The sequence below is a fragment of the Notolepis coatsorum genome (genome assembly GCF_963971535.1).
Source record: "Notolepis coatsorum genome assembly, chromosome: 16".
In the NCBI taxonomy this organism is placed as follows: Eukaryota; Metazoa; Chordata; class Actinopteri; order Aulopiformes; family Paralepididae; genus Notolepis; species Notolepis coatsorum.
In genome coordinates, this window is record NC_140180.1 from 50,606,224 (window position 1) to 50,630,150 (window position 23,927).

Sequence of the window (23,927 nt, forward strand, 5' to 3'; positions counted from 1 at the left end):
GCTGATAATAAATCATATTCAGCCTATGGATTTACTTTGTCCTAAATAATGCACGTTATAGTTATACAGATACGGCGCTCGTGAGTCGCGACACACACTATGTGGTTATTTTAATAACGGAGCATTGCAAATGTGAATCCCGTGGGGATATTTTTAATGAATGAAACCTATCGGCCGTTTGGCTCTGATTCGTTTCATATTCTCCGCTGTGGATGTATTTGCTTAACGGAGCGCCTGAATTGTGTTTCATTCAAGCATAAATTGAAGCGTCTTTATGTGTGGATTGTGGATGTGAATTACGACAAATCTGAATCTGTGGATTGTTGAATTGTATCACTGTCACTCACGTTATTGTGATATTGTAACTGGGATTAAAATGTCTGAGGAGATGCACTGTTTGATGGATTTGATGACGTGGACGTGACTTGAGAAAATGAATAAGCAATTGCAAGCCTTTGGCGTTTTGATGAATTAATTTGAGAAAATGCATTTATCTGTTCAAGCAGATCCCATTTTATTTAGGATTTGTTTTTGGTGACCCCACACTTAATGTATTGCGTAATTTCAACGTGGAATTAAGGAATATCCAAATAAAAGCACTTCTTTTTACTTGCCAATCCGCAACCCCACTGTCACCTACCCGCGACCCCACTTTGAGAACCGCTGATCTACACAGTACATTGTAGGGGTGGGACGGTACGCATCCGAACCGTGTACCGTTCGGCATGACCTCCCCGGTTCGGATTGTGTATTGTACGGCTCACGGGATGAGCAAAAAAAAATCTTCATTTGGCAGGGAGCCGGGAGAGGTGACGCACCGACTGCTCAGCTGGCAGCAGGTGCTAGTCAGTTTGTGGAAATGGCAAGCGCAATATATTATAAATCAATCTTCATTACGACTTTAAAAACATAGCCATTAACATTACATAGGCCTACACACATCTTGCCATAGCGTTAGCAGTTTGTACAACACAACGCACGTTTTAACTATAGTAGCCCGCTAGCTAATAGAGTCAATGAAATGTTACCGTAGCTACTAACTTAGCTAGCAGAGGAGGAAATGGGAGTCTGAGAGGCGGAGTGTTTAAAGACAATGATAGGCGTTTATTCAACATCCAAGAAGGCTAACATACAACTGTGTTTTACTAACTCAAACCGGGACTATTGCCGCTTTCGTGCTGCTTGTTGATGTTATGAACTCCTCCTAACGTGACCGGAGCTGAAGGTGCCACATGCTAAAATGTCCGTGGGGACCCGCGCCAACCCATAGAGAGTTCCAACTCACCGAATTACGTAATCCACCACAGTTGCACTCAATATTTAAATAATGTTAGTCTAAATAAATGTAGACAGATACATAATAATTTCAAGCAGAAAACGAATCTTTCCATTAAGAACTATTACACAGACTATTGCTCTGCGATGTGGTCATCTGCTGCCAGTGGTGACCTCAGGAAGCTCCAGGTGGTCCAGAACAGGGCAGCACGGTTGGTACTGGGCTGCTCACTAAGGTCTAATGTGAGCCGTATGCATGCCCGCCTCTCTTGGCTTAACGTTGAAAATAGATTGTCTTTTAATATACTTGTGCTGTTCAAGTTGGTCATGAGCAGTAAGACTCCTGTTTTTATACATAATCAGATTGTTTTTAGTAATACTGTGCACGAGCATTACACTAGAGGTTCCAGTAGTGGGCAGCTTGAATTGCCAGGTCCTAGAACCAGCGCTCTGGGGAGATCTTTTATTTTTAGAGCATTAACTCTGTGGAATGGCCTGCCTCGGAACCTCTGCTGCATTTACAGTAGATTCACTTTTAAAAAGAATCTTAAATTGTTTTTAACACTGTAAAGTAATTTTTTGTTTTTGTTTTACACTAATGTAATTTTAGCTATATTAATTGTTACAGTAGGTTCATTATGCATTGTGTGTACTGACTTTTAATAAATTTTTTTTTGCAATAGTGATTGTTTTTGTGTTTTTTTTTGTGTGGACCCCAGGAAGACTAGCTGGTTGCTATCGCACCAGCTAATGGGGATCCCTAATAAAATCAAATCAAATCAAACTGACAATCAGGGAATTTAAACATGGTTGACATTGTTTTTTTGTGTTTATATTAAAGAAAGGAAAGTCTAGTGCTGGCTGAGCATATTGTTTGTTTGCACTAAGTTAATACTTTGACAAATGTAGCCTATATTTTTCAGTCAGTTCGGTCTTTGAGTGCCAAACATTATTTAAGGCTGTAAACACTGTAACACTGTAAACCTTTTTTTTTTTAATAAATGAGAAGCATGTTTAGATTTTTGAGTGTTACATTTTTTTTTTATAAAAAACAATATATCGAACCGAACCGAAAACCGTGACCACAAAACCGAGGTACGTACCGAACCGTGGGTTTTGTGAACCGTCCCACCCCTAGTACATTGTCTCGCTTCCATACAGCTGAGTGATAGGGTGTCGGTTTAGCAAGTTGGAATTGTAGCAATACTGTTTGATGTGATGCCATTGAAATCTGAGTGAAGTGATTGATTGGTTTGCAGTACTTCACTAAAACTCTCTGATCGGAGGCTGGCGGGGAGAAAACATCTACTTCCTTGGACGTTCTGTTGGCTTATCTGTTGGCCTGTATGTTGGCTACTTCAAAGAAACCCTCCAGACCCTGTCACTGACTTTCCCCTTCTGTCAATAAAGGTGACATAATATGAAAAACCCACGTTTCCAGTGCTTGTGCACACAAGACATTTGGGATGGGCCTACTAACACACAAAACTGTGAAATATGACAACCCAGTCAGATTCCTCTGGACTGCCTAGGTCAGAAAACATGTACTTCAATAAGACATTCAGATCAATAGGAGACCATATACAATGCCCGGACCTTGACTCGTGTGTGCATGTGAAAAAAAAAATGTGGGTACAATATGGCGGCTTGCTCGTGTTTTCCACCAAATGGCTATCTTCTCAAATGTGTTTTCTGACAACATTTGAGGCCTTAAGTAAAGCATGCAATTGCTGAATCGTACCTCATATTTAATCTGCAATGCTTAGTTTGACCGTTTTATCTGAATTTTGTGAGCAGCAGTACTGGTTTGCATTTAAAGGTTTGGAGAACATGTTGAGAACAGGACTGAAACAGAGGAGTATGGAAGCTAGAATGTGGTGGTATTTTCAAAAAACTTCAAAGACATGTTTTGGGGACCTTGTTATATATAATATAATTAATTATAGTATACCGTAATATGTTACCTTTAAGATATTTGGCATATATACGTCTGGCAAGGGTTATATACTCACTGAATTCAATATTTGTGTCAGCAATTATGATAGTATAGCTTTGGAGTAACAGGTAAAACTGGAAAACAGGAAAACAAAATCCCTTATAGAGATGATCTTACTTTTCTTGTTGTGTTCAAAAGTCCATACCCAGGACCATCAGGATCTGGTAATGAAAGACATGAAGGAATCAGCATTGTTTTAAACTCGCAATAAAAGGTTTTTCAGTTGGCCACATTGTACTACATTCATCAAATTTTTCTTGTACTACATTCATCTATGTCCAAATCCCCACAGCAAATCTTTCTATTGCATAATTGTAGCTATTAATAGGACATCGGGGCAGCCAGTTATGGATGGAAAAACACGTGCTGAAAGATTGTTTGTGTCCTTGGTGCAATTCCCTGACTCAGGTCTTCAGAGACAGTCTTGGCATGCATTATTCCCAAATGCAGAGGCTACAAATTATTCTTAGACAATGAACAGCACTCTTATGAAAGGCATAGTACCGTCAGACTTCTCTGTCAGACTGTGTTAATGAAGTTTAAGTTTATAGTGTTATCGTGTTGAATGATGGAGACATGATTCTCTATGTAAGTGTCACGGGCTGTCACGGTAACCGCATCACTGCAATACCGCGGTGTGTCAAGGCACCCGCGGATGGATAACAAACAACTGCGACAACTAAACGGTGGTAAAAAAGAAAATCCCATATGGGGCCGTCATCATTTTAAACTTGGTTCATTTAATGACGAGATTACCCTGTGCGTCCGTTTTCCAGTAGCATGAGCTAACTTCACGTTTCCATACAGTTTACAACTCACAGATGAAATCAGGATTTATTTTCATATCCCGGACTCGAGCCCCCAATGTATATCTTTTCCTGTATTAATCTGAACCGTAGTAGAGTACAGGGGAGCATTCTCCTAACACTCCCGGGCAGAAGTGCCGGTGTTCTACACCGCTCATGTAACATGCTTGTTATAACTAGCCGGACTTCTGTACTGTAAGGTGGTGACAGTAGACCAGAAAACCGTTCTCTCAAGGACTGGGCATTTATTTCTGTTTGCAGCTCTCTATTCTTAATGTTATTGACTAACGTTACACGCAAATTAAGTGCTGCCTCTCTCTACCGTCCCCGCTACACTCGGAATACATTAACGTTTCCCTACTCTCACTTCGTTAGCGTTAGTTTACGTTATCATAGCTATTATGACCTGTAATGTCAACTGGATAACGTTAGCTTTGTTTGCAAACGTTAGTTAACGTTTGCTATCTATAACGTTAGCCAGTTTTTCCCCATGAACAATGACACAAGTTGTGATATTGTTATTGACTAACGTTACACGCAAATTAAGTGCTGCCTCTCTCTACCGTTCCCGCTACACTCTGACTACATCAACGTTTCCCTACTCTCACTTCGTTAACATTATCATAGCTATTATGATCTGTAAATAATGTCAACTGGATAACGTTAGCTTTGTTTGCAAACGTTAGTTAACGTTCGCTATCTATAACGTTAGCTAATTGGCTAGTTTCCCCCAATGATGAACAATGACACAAGTTGTGATATTTAACTAGCTCAAATTCCATAACGTTAAAATAGTGTTATAACGTTAAATGTTCGCTCAAATAACGTTAGTCTGGAGAAGGGATGTGTGACTGACTATTCGCTGCTTGCGTAGACCTATAAGGCTGAGCCCGAACGTTCGAACGTTACGCTGACATTCGGACTTTAATTAATGGGTTCGAACCTTCGGTGAAAAAAAAAAAGAGGGAGGCGAGCGGGGTTGAGGCAATGTGAAGAGGCGCGTCCCGAGGTGCGTCCCCCGTGGAGCTCGGCTCAACCAGTATGCTGTTACCACCAATCGGCAAGCGTTTTAGTTTTTTTTTTTACTTCTGGCAATGCCGCCATTGATCTGCTTGCGAGAAGCACAACAGACTTACCGTAGCTAATACGTTAGCTCCCCGCCGAGAACGTAGATGAGGATGACCAAACGAGGCATAATGATTTTACTGCAACGAATGTTATAATAAAACAAAGCCTTTCTATACATGTGTCTGATTGAAAACTTTATTAACAGACTGCAGAATGGGTACAACTCAGGGCTGAGCAACGGAAGGACAAGTAATGCCAGCTACTTGCTATGTTCGGGTAAATAATATGCTGATGTTATTGAACGTGTAACACTAACTATATAACGTTAATGCCACAAAACGAATGCCTTTGTTTATCTAGCCCCTTACGTGACTGCGGTGTGCAAGGGCTATTGTTTATCATAAGTAGTAACTTTGATGCAGTAGCTTGTTTATTTTCTTCTGAGTGCTTTGTTTAATTACATGTTTACATGAACAGCCACCACTGTAAACAACATGTTTTTCACCAATAGACTATGCAATGCCGCCCTCCGTAGGATCTATAATAATACAATACATTTTTTTTTTATTATTAATATTTTTTTTTAATTTAATTTATATATATAAAAAAAAAATGTCGTTCGATAAACCCTGGCGAACGTTCAAACCCTAAAAACAGGGTTCGGGGACAGCCTTATAGACCTACTGTATATATCCCACAGAGGTGAGTTTCAGCGTGTTTGATTATTATTGTTCTGAAGGTCCAGATTAACACTGAAAGTCTGCGTTTATTATTTGTATAACTTATATATTGTTTATACATATAAGATATATATCTTTACGTCATCTGTTTGCCTAACAGTATTCATCATTCGCTTATTGTATGTCCCATTCTTAACGCCGTAGGCGCCAGGGCGCGCGCCCCCCTAGACATGTTTTCAGAACATGTTCAGGCATGCCCGTTCAAGGGAGCGAGCGCATTGATTCTGTACAGGTGAACAGGCGGAGTCCACAGGGAACTAATATAGAGTATGTTGGGTAGACGACGTGCGGCAGCAGCATTACAGGAAAACTAACAGAGCGAGAGAGAAGACGTCTGGTGCAGTTGTACACAGACTGAGAGCAGTGTATCGTTATAGAGAGCTACATGGCTAATTAGATACCACTATAATATTGTCGAGCCATTATTGGCACAGTATAGTGACTTGTGTAAGCGAAGTAACGTGGAGAGACTTATAGTTAAACCCAGCGACGTTTGGATATAACTACTCATTGGAGACCGCCTGCGGGTTAGCTTCACGTACAAACGGAGTTAACTAGCTACCATCTATGCCAACAGGCTTTTGGATTAATAGCTATTAACCCTGCCATCGGGCGCTAGGAATACAAGGACCGGTTCCGTACGAGACCCCTTCTCCCAGCGATGACAGGATTATCCGACCAGTCTACAGTTTCTCTGGAGCAGGAGCTCTAGAGAGAACCAACCGTCTCCAGCCACCATCTTGCTTTTCCCTGTATCGCCTCGCTTCGTCTCACTCCATTCAGAGCTCCACCGGTCGAGTATCCGTAGTATAGGAACTATTCGTTACCGTTGACTTTGTTGCACTGACATTCTATTATTAAAGGAGAACCGTGATATATACTATGTATGTTTACTATTAACATTAAACTGATGCTTGTTCAACTTGTATCCCTGTCCCCGCGCAGTTAATGGAGTGTCCGCCATTTTGAGTAACTGTACTGTCTGGCTAAATTAATATTCTTTAGTAGTGGTTTAATCTAACATATCTCAATACAGTCAGGGTTGTGTAGCCCCTTAGCTACAATTATTATACATACACACTGCTCCGATCAACATATCACCCATACTACATGTATGATTTAACGTCGGCCATGGACTTATAAACCCCCCCCTCCGGTCACCAGCAGATGATGAGGCATGACGTTTAGGACCTTGTACAATTGAAATTTTTTATCTGACGTCAATCGGTATCAAACTACATTTGATGATCTAATATATGTATTTAGGGCTATAACTCACGTTCTGCAGAATGCTGCAGAAAACGATAAAAACATATTTATACTTTAGACCGTATTTTAGTATGAATAAAAAAGTAGAACGTTGCTACATCCTAAACGATAGATACTTGACGTTGAATGGGCCATAGTAATGTCAATTTAGCAATACAATTTAAAAAGTTATAGCCCTGCAAAGAAAGGGAACATCTCCATAGACAAATAGAGCTGGCAGAGGATGGTATAAGGATGGATATAAGCGTGGCAGAGAAAGGGTTAATAATAAAAAATATATATACAGGTATATATATATATATAAAAATAAAAAAAGAATACAAATGAAAAAAAAGTTTTAATACAAGTGCGGTACCACCACATCCCGCGGTGATTAGCCACACACACAACCGCGGTGAGAAAATGTCATACCGCGACAGCTGGCACTAACACAGATTTGATTAGGGGTTGGATTTTGACTGTGGCAGGCCACCCAGGACAAACATGTATGCACTCGTGGCACTGTAAGGTCAATATGAAAGAGTTCATTAAATGGTATATGAATTTTCTATAATAGACTAGACATGTGGGAATACACAACCATGCCACACCCATGAACAGACACACACACAACACTGAAATACCTGTATGAATCTGGTGGTCGTGTATGTGAGTGTCTTTATCCTCCTGTACTCCATCACGCAACTCTGGGGACACAACATGAGAACAGTAATCAGGATCCAGGGCCATTTAACACGTAAAACCCCTGTGGTCATTTATACAGGAATGAAATATAACACAATAATTACAGCTGTGAGTTACGTCTAGCACCCATGTTTCATATCAGGTAAAAGGGGGACTATGTATAGTCACATGCTAGGGACCTGTTTTGAGCCATAATATCGATGAATCTTACTTTACTTAATACATTTTCAGTTTTAAATGTGTTAAGTATAACAGCCAGAAGTCATACATCTCTAGCAGATTGATTTAGCAGAGGCCAATGTCTCTTTCCCCCCTAGCTGTTTTTTCTTATAAAGAATATTAACTTAGATATCTTGCTGTTAAAGGAACACGCCAACATTTTGGGAAATTAGCTTACCGTCTTCTCCAGAGAGAGACACAAAATGTTGGCATGTTCCTTTAAATACAATGGCTAACCACTTAGAGCCCTTTTACACCGGCCAGGCTCCGTGCTGGAGCCGGTCCCTGAACGTAATCTTGCACCGGCCGGTGCATTCAGACCAGGATTAATTGGTTCAGAACGTGACAAATCGGTGCTCAGCTGGCACCGAAAAATAGTTGGTTTTTCCTCGTGAACCGTGACATCAGTGGGCGTGTCATATTCTAGGCTGTGAAGACGAGTAAACGGGGGAAAGTAGCGAGTCAGCGCGCGAGCACACACACAAAAGAATACACGCACACACGCTGTATACGTTTGAAATGAATCGTTCCAGCAAAGTAGGCTTCTATTATTCGAATGACTTGTTTTAATGGGTATCATAGTAGTCCTACTGTAGAACATGACATATTAGCATGACATCTGATTTATTAATGCCAATACTGGACGACAACCGCAATTGGCACTTGAAAAGTGTAAATGATGGATTAGTCAGAAGCAATTCATGATGGCCTGTTTAGCTCAACTGGTTATTGCGCTGCCTGTGGAGCATAATGGTGCCAGGTTCTAATCTTGGTTATTTTTGTTTTGTTTTTGTAACGTTAATTCATTTATCCACTCTGGTCGATAAGATAAGATATTCCTTTATTGCTCCCCTTGGGAAATTCAGGCATCATAGCAGCATGGGGGATGGGGGGGTACAGGTAGTAAAAACGACACAAGCAGTGTAAACAAATAAATCAATATAATTTACTATCTAACTAACTGAAATATACAGTATTCACAGTATCACAGTATTCACATAAGGTGCAGTATGCATAAGGTAGTGTTATTGTCCTTTTTGGGACACCAGAGTGGATAAATGAATTAACGAAAAAAAAAAAAGTAACCAAGTTTTGAACCTGGCACCATATGCTTAGAGCCATATGAAATCCGTTAATTTTTTTTCCAAATTCCATAATTTTTTTTTCCAAATTCCGTTTTAATATTTCAGAATTCTGTATTTTGCTTTGTACGCTCATTTTACAATCAGAAATAGTGTCTAATAAGTGGGAATGAATAAATGTCACAATTTAATAAGATATAACAGTCCATTTAATAGGGCTGTCTTAAATACTTCGAAGCTTCGTTCGATGGGCATGGGATTCGAATATGAAAATAAAATTTGATTATTAAAAAATATAATAAAAAATGTATATATATATATATTTTTGCTAAATCAATTCTGCCTCTCTTTGTTAATTACAACAAGCAATGCTGTTTGTTATTCAAGATGAGGTCAGACTTGGCACTGACAGATTTGTGTTCATTGTGCTGCTTTTATAAAGCCTCAAATGACGGCTTACAATATTTCATTTCAAAGTGTTTTGTTTGTCTAAGATTTAAAAAGGTTTAAACTTTACAGCACTGACAAAGTTGAACAAAGTGCTGTACAAGTCCCACAACATAAAAGAAAGAAAAGTTATAAAAAAAAAAAAAAAAAAAAAAATTATAGTTGATTCCATTTTTATTGCTCAATTCCGCGATTCCGTGATCGCGGATTCCATATGGCTCTACATATGCTCCACAGGCAGCACACTAACCAGTTGAGCTAAACGGGCCGCAATGAATTCCTACTCACTAATCCATCACCTAACTTCTGGTTCTGGTTCTGGAAGTAACATATCTGCATTTTGATTCTTAAAAAAAAAAAAAAAAAAAATTGTTAATTAATACCCTAGTTACAGTACACCAACCAAATTAAACTGTATCAAGTCAACTGAAAATGTGAATAGTATGAAAAAAAAATTAAATCTTCAATCTTTTTTTAATTCTCCTGCGAAATAAGCTGTGACCTGCACCTCAAAGAATCGGAATCAAGAATTGTTCAGAACAGGAATCGATATGGAGAATCGGAATCGGAACCGGAATCGTTCAAATCCAAACGATGCCCAACCCTAGTGCCAATTGCGGTTGTCGTCCAGTATTGGCATTAATAAATCAGATGTCATGCTAATATGTCATGTTCTACAGTAGGACTTACTACTATGATACCCATTAAAACAAGTCATTCGAATAATAGAAGCCTACTTTGCTGGAACGATTAATTTCAAATGTATACAGTGTGCGTGTGTGCTTTTGTGTGTGCGCTCGCGCGCTGAGGCTCGCTAAGCCTTTCTCCATGCATAATTTTTACCTCTGCCTGAGTAACGCCCCCATTGATGACGGAGACGGTGGAATGTTGGTTCTGCTTAAATGGGTGTAAACGCGGGCTGGTTCGCCAGAGAGCACCAAGGTTCAGAGGGTTCAGAACGGAACTGGAGCTTGAACCGGAGCCCGGGCGGTGTCCTACTTCAAATTGGGCGGTGTCCTACTTCAAAGCAGTCCTACTTCAAATTGACTTCAGTATCCACATCAGTGAATGACAGAGGATAGCAACATGCACCAGTGTAGAAAGATGTTTTACAGTGAGGATTTGATCTAACCTATTTTAATAACCTTGTATTTCCCTGGGAGAAAGTCCACAGAAAGGCATAAGCCTAATGCCCGCATTCGCTGCCACATTGACCCAGAGAAAACAATGTGTCAAGGTTGAGATAACTAGACATAATAATGTCCACCACATGAAACTATTCGGTCTGCTCCCCAGCCCCCCACGCCATCTGTTGAGCAACACACAGCACAGAACAATGAGAGAAAAATAGAGAAAATAAAAAGGAGATAAAGAGAGAGATGCAAAAGAGAGAGACTTCGGGTTCCTGAGAAGCGCTATACAAATAAAATTAATAATTTTTATAAACTTTGGACTGTATGACTATAGGACTTCAGGCTATGGAACCGTTATGTTGTCCAGCTCCTACCTCTCATCTGCAACCCAAAAACAGGAATCTGGCGACAAGTCAACACAAAAGTAAGAAAATTATCTCCATTTTGACGCAAATGCAAATACATCAGAATCGTCGTCATTTAGAAATGAGATCGCATACGTCTATGAATCGAGGCCGTGTTTTTTTTTTTACGATTAGTCGTGCAGAACTACATTGAACCCTGCTGAGCAAAATTATTCAAAGTCAATATGGGAGGACTGGTCCTGGTACCCACCCATCTCCTGGAAAACATATCCATTTTTGGACCTTCCAGTTGATGGAGCATCTGGGGGAAGGAGAGAAAAAAGAAAAACATTTAGAAATAGCATCCAACCACCTAGGAGTGTGAGAGTTCACTTTGACCATTGATTATTATCCTCATTCACATACTCTTTGTAATGTGCATCTCTGGGCAGTGTACAGTATTGTTACTTTGTACTATACACAGAAAAGGATAGTGAATGAACAAACAGTGGTACTCGATATGGAATATTTATCTTCCTATTTATTCATTGCTGTTATTTGTCGCTATTTATTCATTGCATTCACAGCTTGAGGCCCCGCCACATATGCAAGAGTTTTGTTTATTGAATTTAGTTCAGCATTTAACACTATCGTGGCTATTTCTGTCAGATAGGAAGCAGGTGATTATGGTAGGTAAAATGTTCTCTCTAGACCTATGACCCTCAACACAGAGACCCCTCAGGGTTGTGTTCTCTCATCTCTGCTGTACTCACTATACTAGAGCAGTACCCGTTCGGGGCGTGGCTAGGCATGTGCCGGTATGACATTTTGAAGGTATGATAACCTTGGGCAAAAATACCCCGGTTTCACGGTATTCGGTAAAATGTTTTAAAGTTTTCCCATTAAAGGGGACATGCATTGCTATTCCTTTCACTATTTGGGCAACTTTACACAATTCCTGTGAGTCTATGGAACACATCTGTAAAGTTTTTTTCAAAAAGATTCATTGTTTTATATTTTTAATCAAGTACTCAAAAGCAAAATGTTTCAAGTTCAAGATTCCAAGCTGTTTGTGCTGGGCTCCGTCCAAAAGCGCTTTGAGTGACAGTCACCCACAGTCTGCACTGGCAGAGAGAGAGATAGAGGAGGGGGATACTAATTAATTTCACCGCGGGGGGGCATAATCCCACGGGACATTGCATTGGTAACTTGTTTCAAATGACAATATATACCTCTTTGAATATTATTGCACGGATCGGAATACGGGCGTGCGCGTGGGAGCTAAGGCTGAGCCCGAACGTTCGTTCGTTACGCTGGCATTCAGACTTTAATTAATGGGTTTGAACGTTCGCAAGCGTTCCGTTTTTGGGTGGAACGTTTGGTGCACACGCGACGCGACTCGGACGGTAGAGCGGGTTACACACAACATAGCAGTGCTGCCTCAGAGCCGTTGCGGCTCTGGCAGTGCTCAAGCACCATGCCCAAAATATCCACCGTTTGCAACAACCTAACTCTGAAGTACGATTTCAAACGAGTGGGAACTACTGGGATATGTCTTGGAAACAAAAGAACTGGAGAAAAAACATTGTGGAGTAAACATCGCGCAACGCCTGGGTGAAGTGGCTGGAGCGGCTGGTTTGACCACGCAAAAGTGAAAGACGGCTCACTTGACCGCAGTGAGCCGTCACCCAACTAAAAGTGAGTGCGTTATATGATATTACCGGTATGTTTGACTGCTGTCTTTTCCCTTTATTTTCTTCTGAGTGCTTTGTTTACATGTTTACATGAACAGCCACCACTGTAAACAAAAATGTTTTCACCGATAGACTATGCAATGCCGCACCCCGTAAAATCTATAATACAATTAATTAATAAAAAAAGCAAACGTTCGAACGTCCGTTCGAAAAACCCTGGCGAACGTGGCGAACCCTGGCGAACCCTAAAAACAGGGTTCGGGGACAGCCTTAGTGGGAGCATGCGCAAAGATATTTTGACAGTGATATGCTGCTCCCGACTGCGGGGAGAAGACCCATCCCCGCGGCGCACACACATTTACACACACTCCTGCGCGCTGTCCCCCTCTCCCTCTCTCGCTCGCTCTCTGCTGTCTGTAGGCACCCTGTTTGAGGAAGTAATTCCACTCGCTCTGTTGTTGAGCGAATTGTGGGCGGTGACTACAACCACAGAGCCAATCAGATCACAATCAGCTCAATCAGCTCCTTGCTACGTCGCATTGCGAGTCAAATCAGAATGACCTAATTCACGGTGGGAGGAGATTGTCTCAACTGAATTAGAGAAATCCGCCAAAATGGTAATTAGAGAAACAGACCCATTGATACTAACCCCCATTGCTATAAAACAATGCTAAACACTGGGAAAGGCCATGTATAAGACACCTTTAAACAAAATGTCTTTTATTACAGTGCACAAATCAGCTTTTCTGTAAGTGTTATTTATGAATGTGAGTGTGAATACTGTCTGTATTACACACAGAGGGAACTGTCTGACCACTTTCAAACTAAGTACAGAATAAAAAATACTTCAAAATAAACTTTCATGATTATGAATATGTAGGCTACATGTCAAAATGGCAAAAAAAAAATTATAGCATTTTCAGCTTTTTCTGACCACGCAGGACCTTTTGGCCACGCAGGACAGACAGAGGAGAGAGTGTGAAACGGGAGGAGAATAGGGGAAGACATGCGGCATATGGCCACCGGGTCTGGGAAACGAACCCGGGGCGACCGCTTCTATGTGACTATGTGGTGTGCTACTGGAGCGCCCCAGCAATACATTTTGTTAATGTAATGTAATCTACTTGCACAGGTGTATGTTATATAGCCTAGTACTATTCTTACTGGATTAAACATACTGTACATTTAAACAATTCATCTTTTGTGGAAGATCAACAACTCTAACAACCACCCACGGAACTATGTGTTGGGGATAAGGGTTCCGCATGGACCATATTGTTTGTTACTTTCCTGTCTGCAAACTAGCTCAACATCAACAGAGTTTAACATTAATAAATGTTTAGCGTCGTCTTTCAACATCCCGCCTCAGACTCCTATCCTTCTCATGATTATGAATATGTAACAGAACGTAGGCCAATCTCGCTAACGTTAGTCGACCGAAATCAATTAACAACATCACCGGTACTACTAGCTAGTTGGCTAACTAGCTAACGTTAACTAGCTCCCGTGAAAACGAACGGGTTGGTATGGCCATTGCGTTATTTATATTTGACATTAGCTATTTATGGGTGGAATATTCTGATTCTAGCTCACTAGATCAGTCACATTAAATTTTCTTTTTCTATAGCTTGCTAGATATGTAGCTAACGTTAGCTAGGCTAACGAAGCTGTAGCTAACGTTACTGTCCATGCAAACCACTCGTCGAAGGGCTAACGTTAGCTCACGTTAACACTTTGATTGCCGGAAAACGCTTTTTCACGTCATTCAGAGCCATGCTAAAGGTGCCGAGGACGCCGTAACTCGTCTTTGATATCAATATTTCAAAAATCTGTGATCGAAATCATATTTTCTTTCCGGAGCCCTGAGATGTGCTGGTGGGCTCCCACCAACTGTCTAACGGTTCGAGAGCGCCATCTGGTGGCCGATCGGCAGAGGGAGGGGCGCCCCAAACGGGAAGTGCTCATCCATATGAGCTCCGGGCACTCGCGTCCGGTAGCCGGACTCCATCTCAACACACTGGATGATCAATCGCTCGCCCTAACTCAATAAACAACGTTATTTGGACGTATATAGTATTATACAAGCTGGAAATGGTTCATCAGGATAAACATCCCATAATCGAAAACGGTCTACACCACGCTGATCGTCCAACGGCACGAGGAAGATCCGGTAAGATTCAGCGTTATTTTTGAACGTGTTCCATATAAACTGTTATGATGAATATATGACCCACACTAGATGAATGATATAACGCTGCCCACGGAATTATAAACGATCCCCCGCCCATCCGGTCATCATCAGATCATACGTAGATCATTCTAGAAGTACGTCCAATTGAAATTTTTTATATCGCCCCGATTGCCATCAAACTGTATTTCATCATCAATATAATGCATTTGGGGCTATAGATCACGTTCTGGAGAAAGCTGCAGAAAGAGATGAAAACATACTTATACATTAGACCATACTTTACTATGAATATGTGAATGAAAAAGTTTAACGTTGCTACACAATGAACAATACATATAGGACTTTGAATGGGCCCTAATAATGGCAATGTAGCAATAGAATTTAAAAAGTTATAGCCCTGCAAAGAAGGGGAACTTCTTCATAGACAAATAGAGCTGGCAACAGATGGTATATCATGAATTTAACCTCCGGCAGCCAAAGTGTGTTACCCCCTGTGTATTGAGCATTATTTTCAGATAACTCTAGGGGTGCACGATATTGATTTTTTGACCCCGATATCGATACCGATAACTTTCTGCTCCTCAAGGTCGATACCGATACCGATAACCGATATATATATATTTATTGTATTATAATTATAATTTTTTTATGTATATTCCTGTAGTTTTGACATAACCAGATTTATCATGACATGAGCGTTACTACTATGAACAAAACAAAGCCAAGAGAACAGTTTTGACTCTTCAAATAAAGTGACTATATTTATTTTTCCAAATAAATATAATTTTAGTCAATCACAAAATTCACAATCCGTCAATGTCATTAATAGGGCTGTCTTAAATACTTCGAAGCTTTGTTCGATGGCATGAGCTTCGAACATAAAAAAATAAATCGAAGTGTAAAAAATAAAAATTAAATTAAAGATTTTTTTTTGCCTCCAAAATGCATCTCTGTACATGACGGCGACGCCACACAAAACATTAATAAGGCTATGCCTATGCTGCTATGACTAATGTGTTACCAAGTTGGCTAATTTAATTGTAATCATCTGCTTTTGTAGGTGCATTGTCTGATATAATTATAAATTATAAATTAAATATAATATAATTGTTTGCTTGATAGACGAAGGTTGCAACATAATGTAATGTCATGTCGTTGGCTGTGAGAGCAGCCCCACTGCACCCAGGCAGCACAGCCGAGTGAAACCTTGTTGGCTGCGTCACAGTCACGAAAGGGGCTACTTAATTAATTAATCCAATCCACTTTATTTATAGAGCACATTTAAAAACAACAACGTTTACCAAAGTGCTGTACAAGTCCCACAACATAAGATAAAAAAATATATAATAATAAAAATATATATATTATAATTAATATATATATATTTTTTTTTCTCTAAGCTTCGAATTAAAATCTAAGCTCGGCCCCGAAGCTTCGATTGCCAAAAAAAGCTTTGAAGGTCAGCCCATTAACAATGTGTTTCCCTGAACAATGAGTGAACTAAAAACCAACAGGTATTGTGCTTTGTCAGTAGGGATGGGTACCGTTCACATTTGAACCGTTGTACCGGTACCTGTGAATCGATACCGGTACCCAACGGTACCTTTTTTCTGTACTTTAGTCTCTAAAAATCCAAATTTCAAATAACCACATTTTCTACCGTTTTCGGCTTGCCATTTCCCCGACTGCTTTGTTGTTGAATCAAGTCAAATCCTAAGTAAGCATGATTGTGCGTGTGAACGTTGACATGAAAAGAAAAAAGTGTAAAAAAAAAAAGTCGGCTTTATCGGGATGACGTCATAATTGCTGATATCGGCCCGATAATTATCGTGCATCCCTATAACTAACAGCACACCACGTAATGTATGATCCATTACAGCTAACTAGCTAGCCCATGGTAACTCCCAGCTAGTCCAGCATTCCAGTTGACATTTCTGACAGGCATTTTCCGAAGTTCATGATTCGAAATGTAACGTATACCGTCGGCGCCTACCGTCTGAGCGTAATTTTTGTGGTTTTGACACCACAACGTTTTGAAACCGCGGTAAACCGTTTGGAGCACATGTCCGTTCAGAACAGGCCAATTGCTTGGCTCCCGGTATTGCTGTTGAGAACCACTCATCTAATCAACTTCACACTCGACACTGCACTCCCTTGGGTCCTCAGAAATACACCCGCCAAACATTCATGTAAAATTAATTGTTATAGCACCACCATCTGGCCAAATGGCACCATATTCAATATTGCAGTCCCCTGGGTCCTCAGCGATACCCCCACCGAGCGTGAAGTCACTCGTATGAACGGTTCCTGAGATATGCGAAAGACAGACACACACTATAGTGCCACCATCTGGCCAAATGGCACCAAATTCGACACCGGACCCCCCTGAGTCACATTTGCAGATGACACAAGAGTGGCAGGCATGATAAGGAAGGAGGATTGACACATTTGTATTCCTTGTCAGCCTCCCCTTAGGGTGCGGTTACACCTTTCGTTTCATTTTCGTATCGTCGTCATATGCGTTTCGCCGCGACGTTGTGCGCCTCGAGTCACACTTTCGTTTTTTTTTTTCGTTTTTGTCACCCGAGCACACTGATGTAGTACACTGCCAAAGCAGTAGGTGGCAGTAGGTGGCAAACATGAAGGCAATTTCAACCAATCAGAACTTGAATGTGCCTGCAAAGTAAATGTCAACAAGGCGGCCACCATCTTTTGCCTAGTTACCCAATGCAGCAATTCTTTTTCAGCAAAGCCTAATAAAAGTGCAATAAACAAAACGGATACATTCACTGTGTGTTCTGCCTGTCATTTGTTGATGAAACAAAACTAACATCAACACAAGTGACCACCAAGAGCGGATAGTTTAGTCTAAAAAAAGATCGGTAGCATTGTTAGCTGCATGCTAACGTCAATGGAGTATGCCATTATAACAATATAGCATTGTGGCTAGAAGCTAACGTTAGCTCACGTTACTTAGCCAGCACCAAACTGATGATATCGTGAGCTATCAGTAGTTAGATAACATTAGAGACAACGCTGTGTGTATTAAACAAAGGTGAATAGATGACTGGGCCATTTTGTTTAATGCTTGTTAAGTTGAAAGAGGAGCTCTGAGCTAACAGGGTCTGAATCCTGATAGCTCACGTTAGCCAGCTGCTCGTGCAATCGGTAATGCTAGCAGAATGAATGGATGTAAACTTTATTTAACATATTGCATATGGGTACAATACAATACGGCTCAATACAAACAATTGTTAAGGGAATGCAGACTGTTGTAGCTTGGACTGGGGTCCTTATAACAATAACTTGACAACACATGGTAGCTGAAGCTATTTGGGACACGGAGCTATGTCCCAAACACAAACACACACACACTGTTGTCACCGGAAGGGCACGCAGATGGTATCTACTGCGCATGGGCGTTTTCGCAACAACGGCTCCGTGCAGACTACACGCTGTTGTCGACGCGTTTTTTTGCGTATCTCCAAAACGCAAACACAATTTAGCGTTTCAGCCGTATCCACAAAAAAAACCCCAAAAACGCATTTCTGTGTAATAGGGACATGAAACGTATTCAAAAACGTATAAAAAAACGCCAGGAATACACTAGTCTAACCATGGCCTTAGTCTCGCGTATCCATACCTATCTCCACACTAGGCTTGCGCTGTGCCCACACTGGAGAGGTCTGGCTGAACCTATTATCATTCCGGGGAGAAAAGGGGGGGAAATGCTCTGACTAAGCCCAGGATGCAGCGATGGTACCAGGGCTCGAGACTAACGATGTCCCGCCGTCCCGGGGACGATCAATTATTGATTTGGGACGAACAGAAATCTTTGCTGGGACGCATCCGGGACGGAGAGGATTTTTTTTTCACAGGAAATGTCAATTGGACAACTGTCAGTGCGCGCATATATTGCTGTCAAATGGTTAATGTCTCGTGCTGACTAAGTTCACTGAAGTCTAAACGTAGCGTGATTTGCCAAATCCAATGACTATCTCCGCCTCCCAACGTAGCAATACGCTCATCCAGCATCAAGTTACTTCCTACCCACCTCTCCTCCGGTACAGTACTGCAGCTACATGCTAGCTAACCTAGCTCATGTTAGCGTCGTCACTGAACCACCTCGCGTACACAATTAATGACATGTTGCGGACAGCCATATCGGTGACAATGTTTAGCTTTTAGTGCCAAATGATAAGAGTCTGAGGCGGAGTCTCAAAAGAGAATGTTGAATATTTATTGTGCAAAAATCACAACATCCTCTCCAACGGAGCCTTGTAGCCGAGTAGGGTATATCTGCAGAGCCACTTGGTAACGAGTGCAACACCGTGTAATGTCCGTGTGGATCGTTGGAGTAGGGTATATCTGCAGTGCTGCAGCCCCGTATAGATTTGTATTAGTATCATAATCAATCACCTGTTGTTGAATAAATACCATTACTTTCTAGTTATTACTTAAAACAGTATATATAAAACAGTAGCTGTATAAAAAAAAAGTATAATTTATATAATTTAATTAAAAAAAATAAAAAAAATAAATGTATGCACTGGTATTTTTGGGACGGTTACATTCACTTTGGGACGGTTAAAATTGTATTTCGGGACGGTTCTGGGACGGTGGTGAAAAAAGTTAGTCTGGAGCCCTGGATGGTACCCTTGCAAAATAGTGTTGCAGATAGTGGAAGGGGAGGAGAATTCCAATTGAAATAGTCAGGAAGTCAGCCAATGGCGTGCTTATATACCCACAGCAGTCTATATCCTGAGAGTCAGACTAGCCTCCCCTAAATTCACACTAGGCCTATAATAAGTTACTAACTCCAACAGACGCATCATACCAAAACAAAGAATTTTCAACAAAGTGCAAAACCAAGCAGGGCTCTTTTGCCTAGAGGTTGTTGTTTGACGCCATTATAGATTCTACCTTCAATGGAACATATCAAGTTTCAACAGTCTTATCTTCATCTAAGTGCATCTACAAGGAAGCTAGCCTTGAAGCTAGCTGTCAACACCCCTAGTCCTGCCAGGTGCCAGGCTTCTAATTCACTTTCATTTCCATTCACTTTGGGGTTCTATGTCTATGGTTCTATGTTCTATGGTGTCTGATGTATAAACAAACTACAGCAAAATTATTCTATGTTTTTTGGCAGGGATGTACATAGCTGAAGAACTTCTTCAAGTAGTGATAGCTTGAAATTTTTTAGAGTCTACTGTGATTATGATTTACATTAAAGGTAATATGTGTAATATCTAATTGGATGAAGACCGTACACTCAATCACGTACAAATAATGTGGAATAAAACATAAAAAAAGAGGATTGCCATTTAGACTCACCCATTCAATTACGTGCAATTGCACGTAGCATAAAACTGATGATCTGGTACCAAGAATGATACCCCTATCTTTGTTGTAGCTGTCAAATTTACCTCGCTAGGACCTCTGAAACATATTGAATCTAGCTACCTAGATCCTAATACCTAGGTCCTAGAGCCTACCCCCTCCCCGTTTTACAGACTGTAAAACACAAAAAAACAAAAAAAAACAATGCAGTTGTGGCCAACATTTTTTTTTTTTTTTTTTTTTTATCTTTTTTCCCCCTCCTTTTTCCTCAGATTTTTCTCCTATCCCAATGTTAGTCGTTATGCCAATTCCCAATCCCCTTCCTGGTCGCTGCGCACTTACCCCCCACAGTCGGTCTGGGAGAGTGGAGGCTATCACGTGCTTCCTCCGACACACATCTAGCCAATCAACCGCTTCTTTTCACCTGGCAGCGCGGACTCTCACTGAGAGGGTGTAACGTGTGGAAGGATCACACTACCCCCCTTAGATCCTATCCACGCTGAGCAGGTGCCCCGACCGAAATGTAGGAGTCGCTGTTTACAACGACTCGGACCCACCCCTCCAGCTTTCCCACCCTCTAATACTGCCAATTGTATTAGGCCATGGTTAGACTAGTGTATTTGTGGCGTTTTTTTTATACGTTTTTGAATACGTTTCATGTCCCTATTACACAGAAATGCGTTTTTGGCGTTTTTTTTTGGATACGGCTGAAACGCTAAATTGTGTTTGCGTTTTGGAGAAACGCTAAAATACGCGCCGTCAACAGCGTGTAGTCTGCACGGAGCCGTTGTTGCGAAAACGCCCATGCGCAGTAGATACCATCTGCGTGCCCTTCCAGTGACAACAGTGTGTGTGTTTGGGACATAGCTCCGTGTCCCAAATAGCTTCAGCTACCATGTGTTGTCAAGTTATTGTTATAAGGACCCCAGTCCAAGCTACAACAGTCTGCATTCCCTTAACAATTGTTTGTATTGAGCCGTATTGTATTGTACCCATATGCAATATGTTAAATAAAGTTTACATCCATTCATTCTGCTAGCATTACCGATTGCATGAGCAGCTGGCTAACGTGAGCTATCAGGATTCAGACCCTGTTAGCTCAGAGCTCCTCTTTCAACTTAACAAGCATTAAACAAAATGGCCCAGTCATCTATTCACCTTTGTTTAATACACACAGCGTTGTCTCTAATGTTATCTAACTACTGATAGCTCGCGATATCATCAGTTTGGTGCTGGCTAAGTAGCGTGAGCTAACGTTAGCTTCTAGCCACAATGCTATATTGTTATAATGGCATACTCCATTGACGTTAGCATGCAGCTAACAATGCTACCGATCTTTTTTTAGACTAAACTATCCGCTCTTGGTGGTCACTTGTGTTGATGTTAGTTTTGTTTCATCAACAAATGACAGGTGAATGTATCCGTTTTGTTTATTGCACTTTTATTAGGCTTTGCTGAAAAAGAATTGCTGCATTGGGTAACTAGGCAAAAGATGGTGGCCGCCTTGTTGACATTTGCTTTGCAGGCACATTCAAGTTCTGATTGGTTGAAATTGCCTTCATGTTTGCCACCTACTGCCACCTACTGCTTTGGCAGTGTACTACATCAGTGTGCTCGGGTGACAAAAACGGAAAAAAAACGAAAGTGTGACTCGAGGCGCACAACGTCGCGGCGAAACGCATATGACAATGATACGAAAATGAAACGAAAGGTGTAACCGCACCCTTAGTGTGAATGGCCAGCCAAGCTGGTGACAACGCCGGCGTTGGTGACGAACGCAATCTCCGCTACGCCACCTGATCGCCCTTGGCTTTTTCTTTTCTGTTCATTCCACATTATTTGTATGTAGTTGAGTGTAGCTACATGGTCCTCATTCCAAATTTAATAATACACGTAGCACCTTTAACTCCTTTCTATTGTTGATAATATTGAGTTGGCATGGGTTTCTTTGACACTCGACTCCACGAGCCATGTGCTGAACCCGTGCTCCAGTCCTGTGCAGCCTTTTAAAAAACAACTCTTGCTGCACAGTCGATAAATAGCACAGACACTCACCAGCTGCTAGCAACTAAAACAGCCTGCCGGAAATGTGACAGCATTTCCAAATGCTCTGTTAGTGCAAGTGCTGCTGTGGTTACAACTCTGACTTTAGACTGGCTTACACTCACTGATATTTACTTTGTTTCTTGAGTGGCAAAGTCTGTGTGCTTCACAAGTCTGTGGGACCCTGGCCAGTGCCCCCTAACACTATACATACATACAGGGAGTAGTATGTATACTACGGCCAGTGGCGGGTAGATGGGAAGAATCTACCCGCCAAGCATATTTCTTACCCGCCAACTTTTTTTTGATACAATTTTTTTTTATTATTATTTTATATAGATTTTTTTTTAATAAAATATATATATTATATAATCATACTTGTGGTTGTGTTATCTGCGAGACATCGCCACCTCGCTGTCTGCAAACAGCTCCACTGTCTGTGTGTATACTCGAGTGGCCTCCAGCTCCAGCAAGGATTCTCCGGGGGTGCAGCTGGACCCTAAACGCTACATTCAGCATGCAAAAGAATTCTGGACCTAGTCAGCAGCCCTCACTCATGCGATGTAAACCAGGAACTCGAATACGCATGTTGTTGTTGTAGCCAGGACATTGATGCCAAGAGCTATCTGTAGCTACTGCTGGATGGCGTTGGGACAACGCCTCAGTGAACTATTTAGTTTACTGCGACATTTCGTAGTGACTAGTTACCTAGCCAACGGAGGTATTATGCACTGGACTATTGCTGGAGGATTTGTTGATGTCGGGAGCTATCCGTAGCTAGCCGGCTGGATAACGTTACACAATGCCTCGTGTATTAAACTAAGTGAATAGTTGACTGGGTCATTTTGTAACGGTAGCTAACGTTATCTCACGAAGGTCCCACACTGACTAGACTAACGTCACGGTGAGGCAATAGCCTCTGTTTACATGCAGGCATACAGGGGGTAGGAGCAGCAGTGCAAAGTGCTAACTAACGTCACGGTGACTCGGAGGCAATAGCCTCTGTTTACATGCAGCATACAGAAACAGGTGGGGAGGGGGTAGCAGCAGCAGTGCGCGGTGCGCGCTTCATGTCTGCTGAGACAGCGAGTGAGAACTCCGCTAAAGAATTTGATCATGATTTTCGGTTTTCACATGACTATTTGATTGAGCGCCACACGGCGCTCAGACGTCTCAGTGGGAGGCGCCAAACGTAAAAACTGAGCGCAAATGGCGGGTGGCGCTCTCTAGTTTCGGTCCCTGCATACATACATACATACATACAGACAGACAGACAGACAGACAGACAGACAGACAGACAGACAGAGCCAGACAGACAGACAGAAAGTAATACCCTTTTCCACCTCTAAACAAGCAACGTCACGAATCACGATCAGTTACCGTACAAATGTCACTCCAACTGTGACAGATGTTTTGTTGGATGTGGTCAGATATCTATCTGTATCTCCAGGGGGCACGACCACAGTGGTCCATATCTCAAGGTGGAGAACACAGTGCTGTTCCCACGCCTCCTCCACTTCACACTCTGCACAGCGGTGCCTGGCAGCTTATGTAACAAGGCCTTTGTGTCAGAGCCAGGGGTGAGAAGAATGAGAG

The 23,927-nt window shown here is 41.4% G+C and overlaps 1 protein-coding gene across 1 annotated transcript in view; it reads right to left on the reverse strand.

Annotated features, from left to right (window-relative positions):
- LOC311242602 (solute carrier family 4 member 11-like) overlaps window positions 1-23,927 on the reverse strand; it is a 121,683-nt gene that overhangs the window by 52,419 nt on the left and 45,337 nt on the right. Inside the window, exons 2-4 of the mRNA XM_084331584.1 lie at window positions 11,335-11,385; window positions 7,778-7,840; window positions 3,389-3,432 (exon numbers count right to left, since the gene is read on the reverse strand). Of these exons, the coding sequence (XP_084187710.1) occupies window positions 3,389-3,432; window positions 7,778-7,840; window positions 11,335-11,385 (158 nt within the window). The remainder of the gene's footprint in view (window positions 1-3,388; window positions 3,433-7,777; window positions 7,841-11,334; window positions 11,386-23,927) is intronic.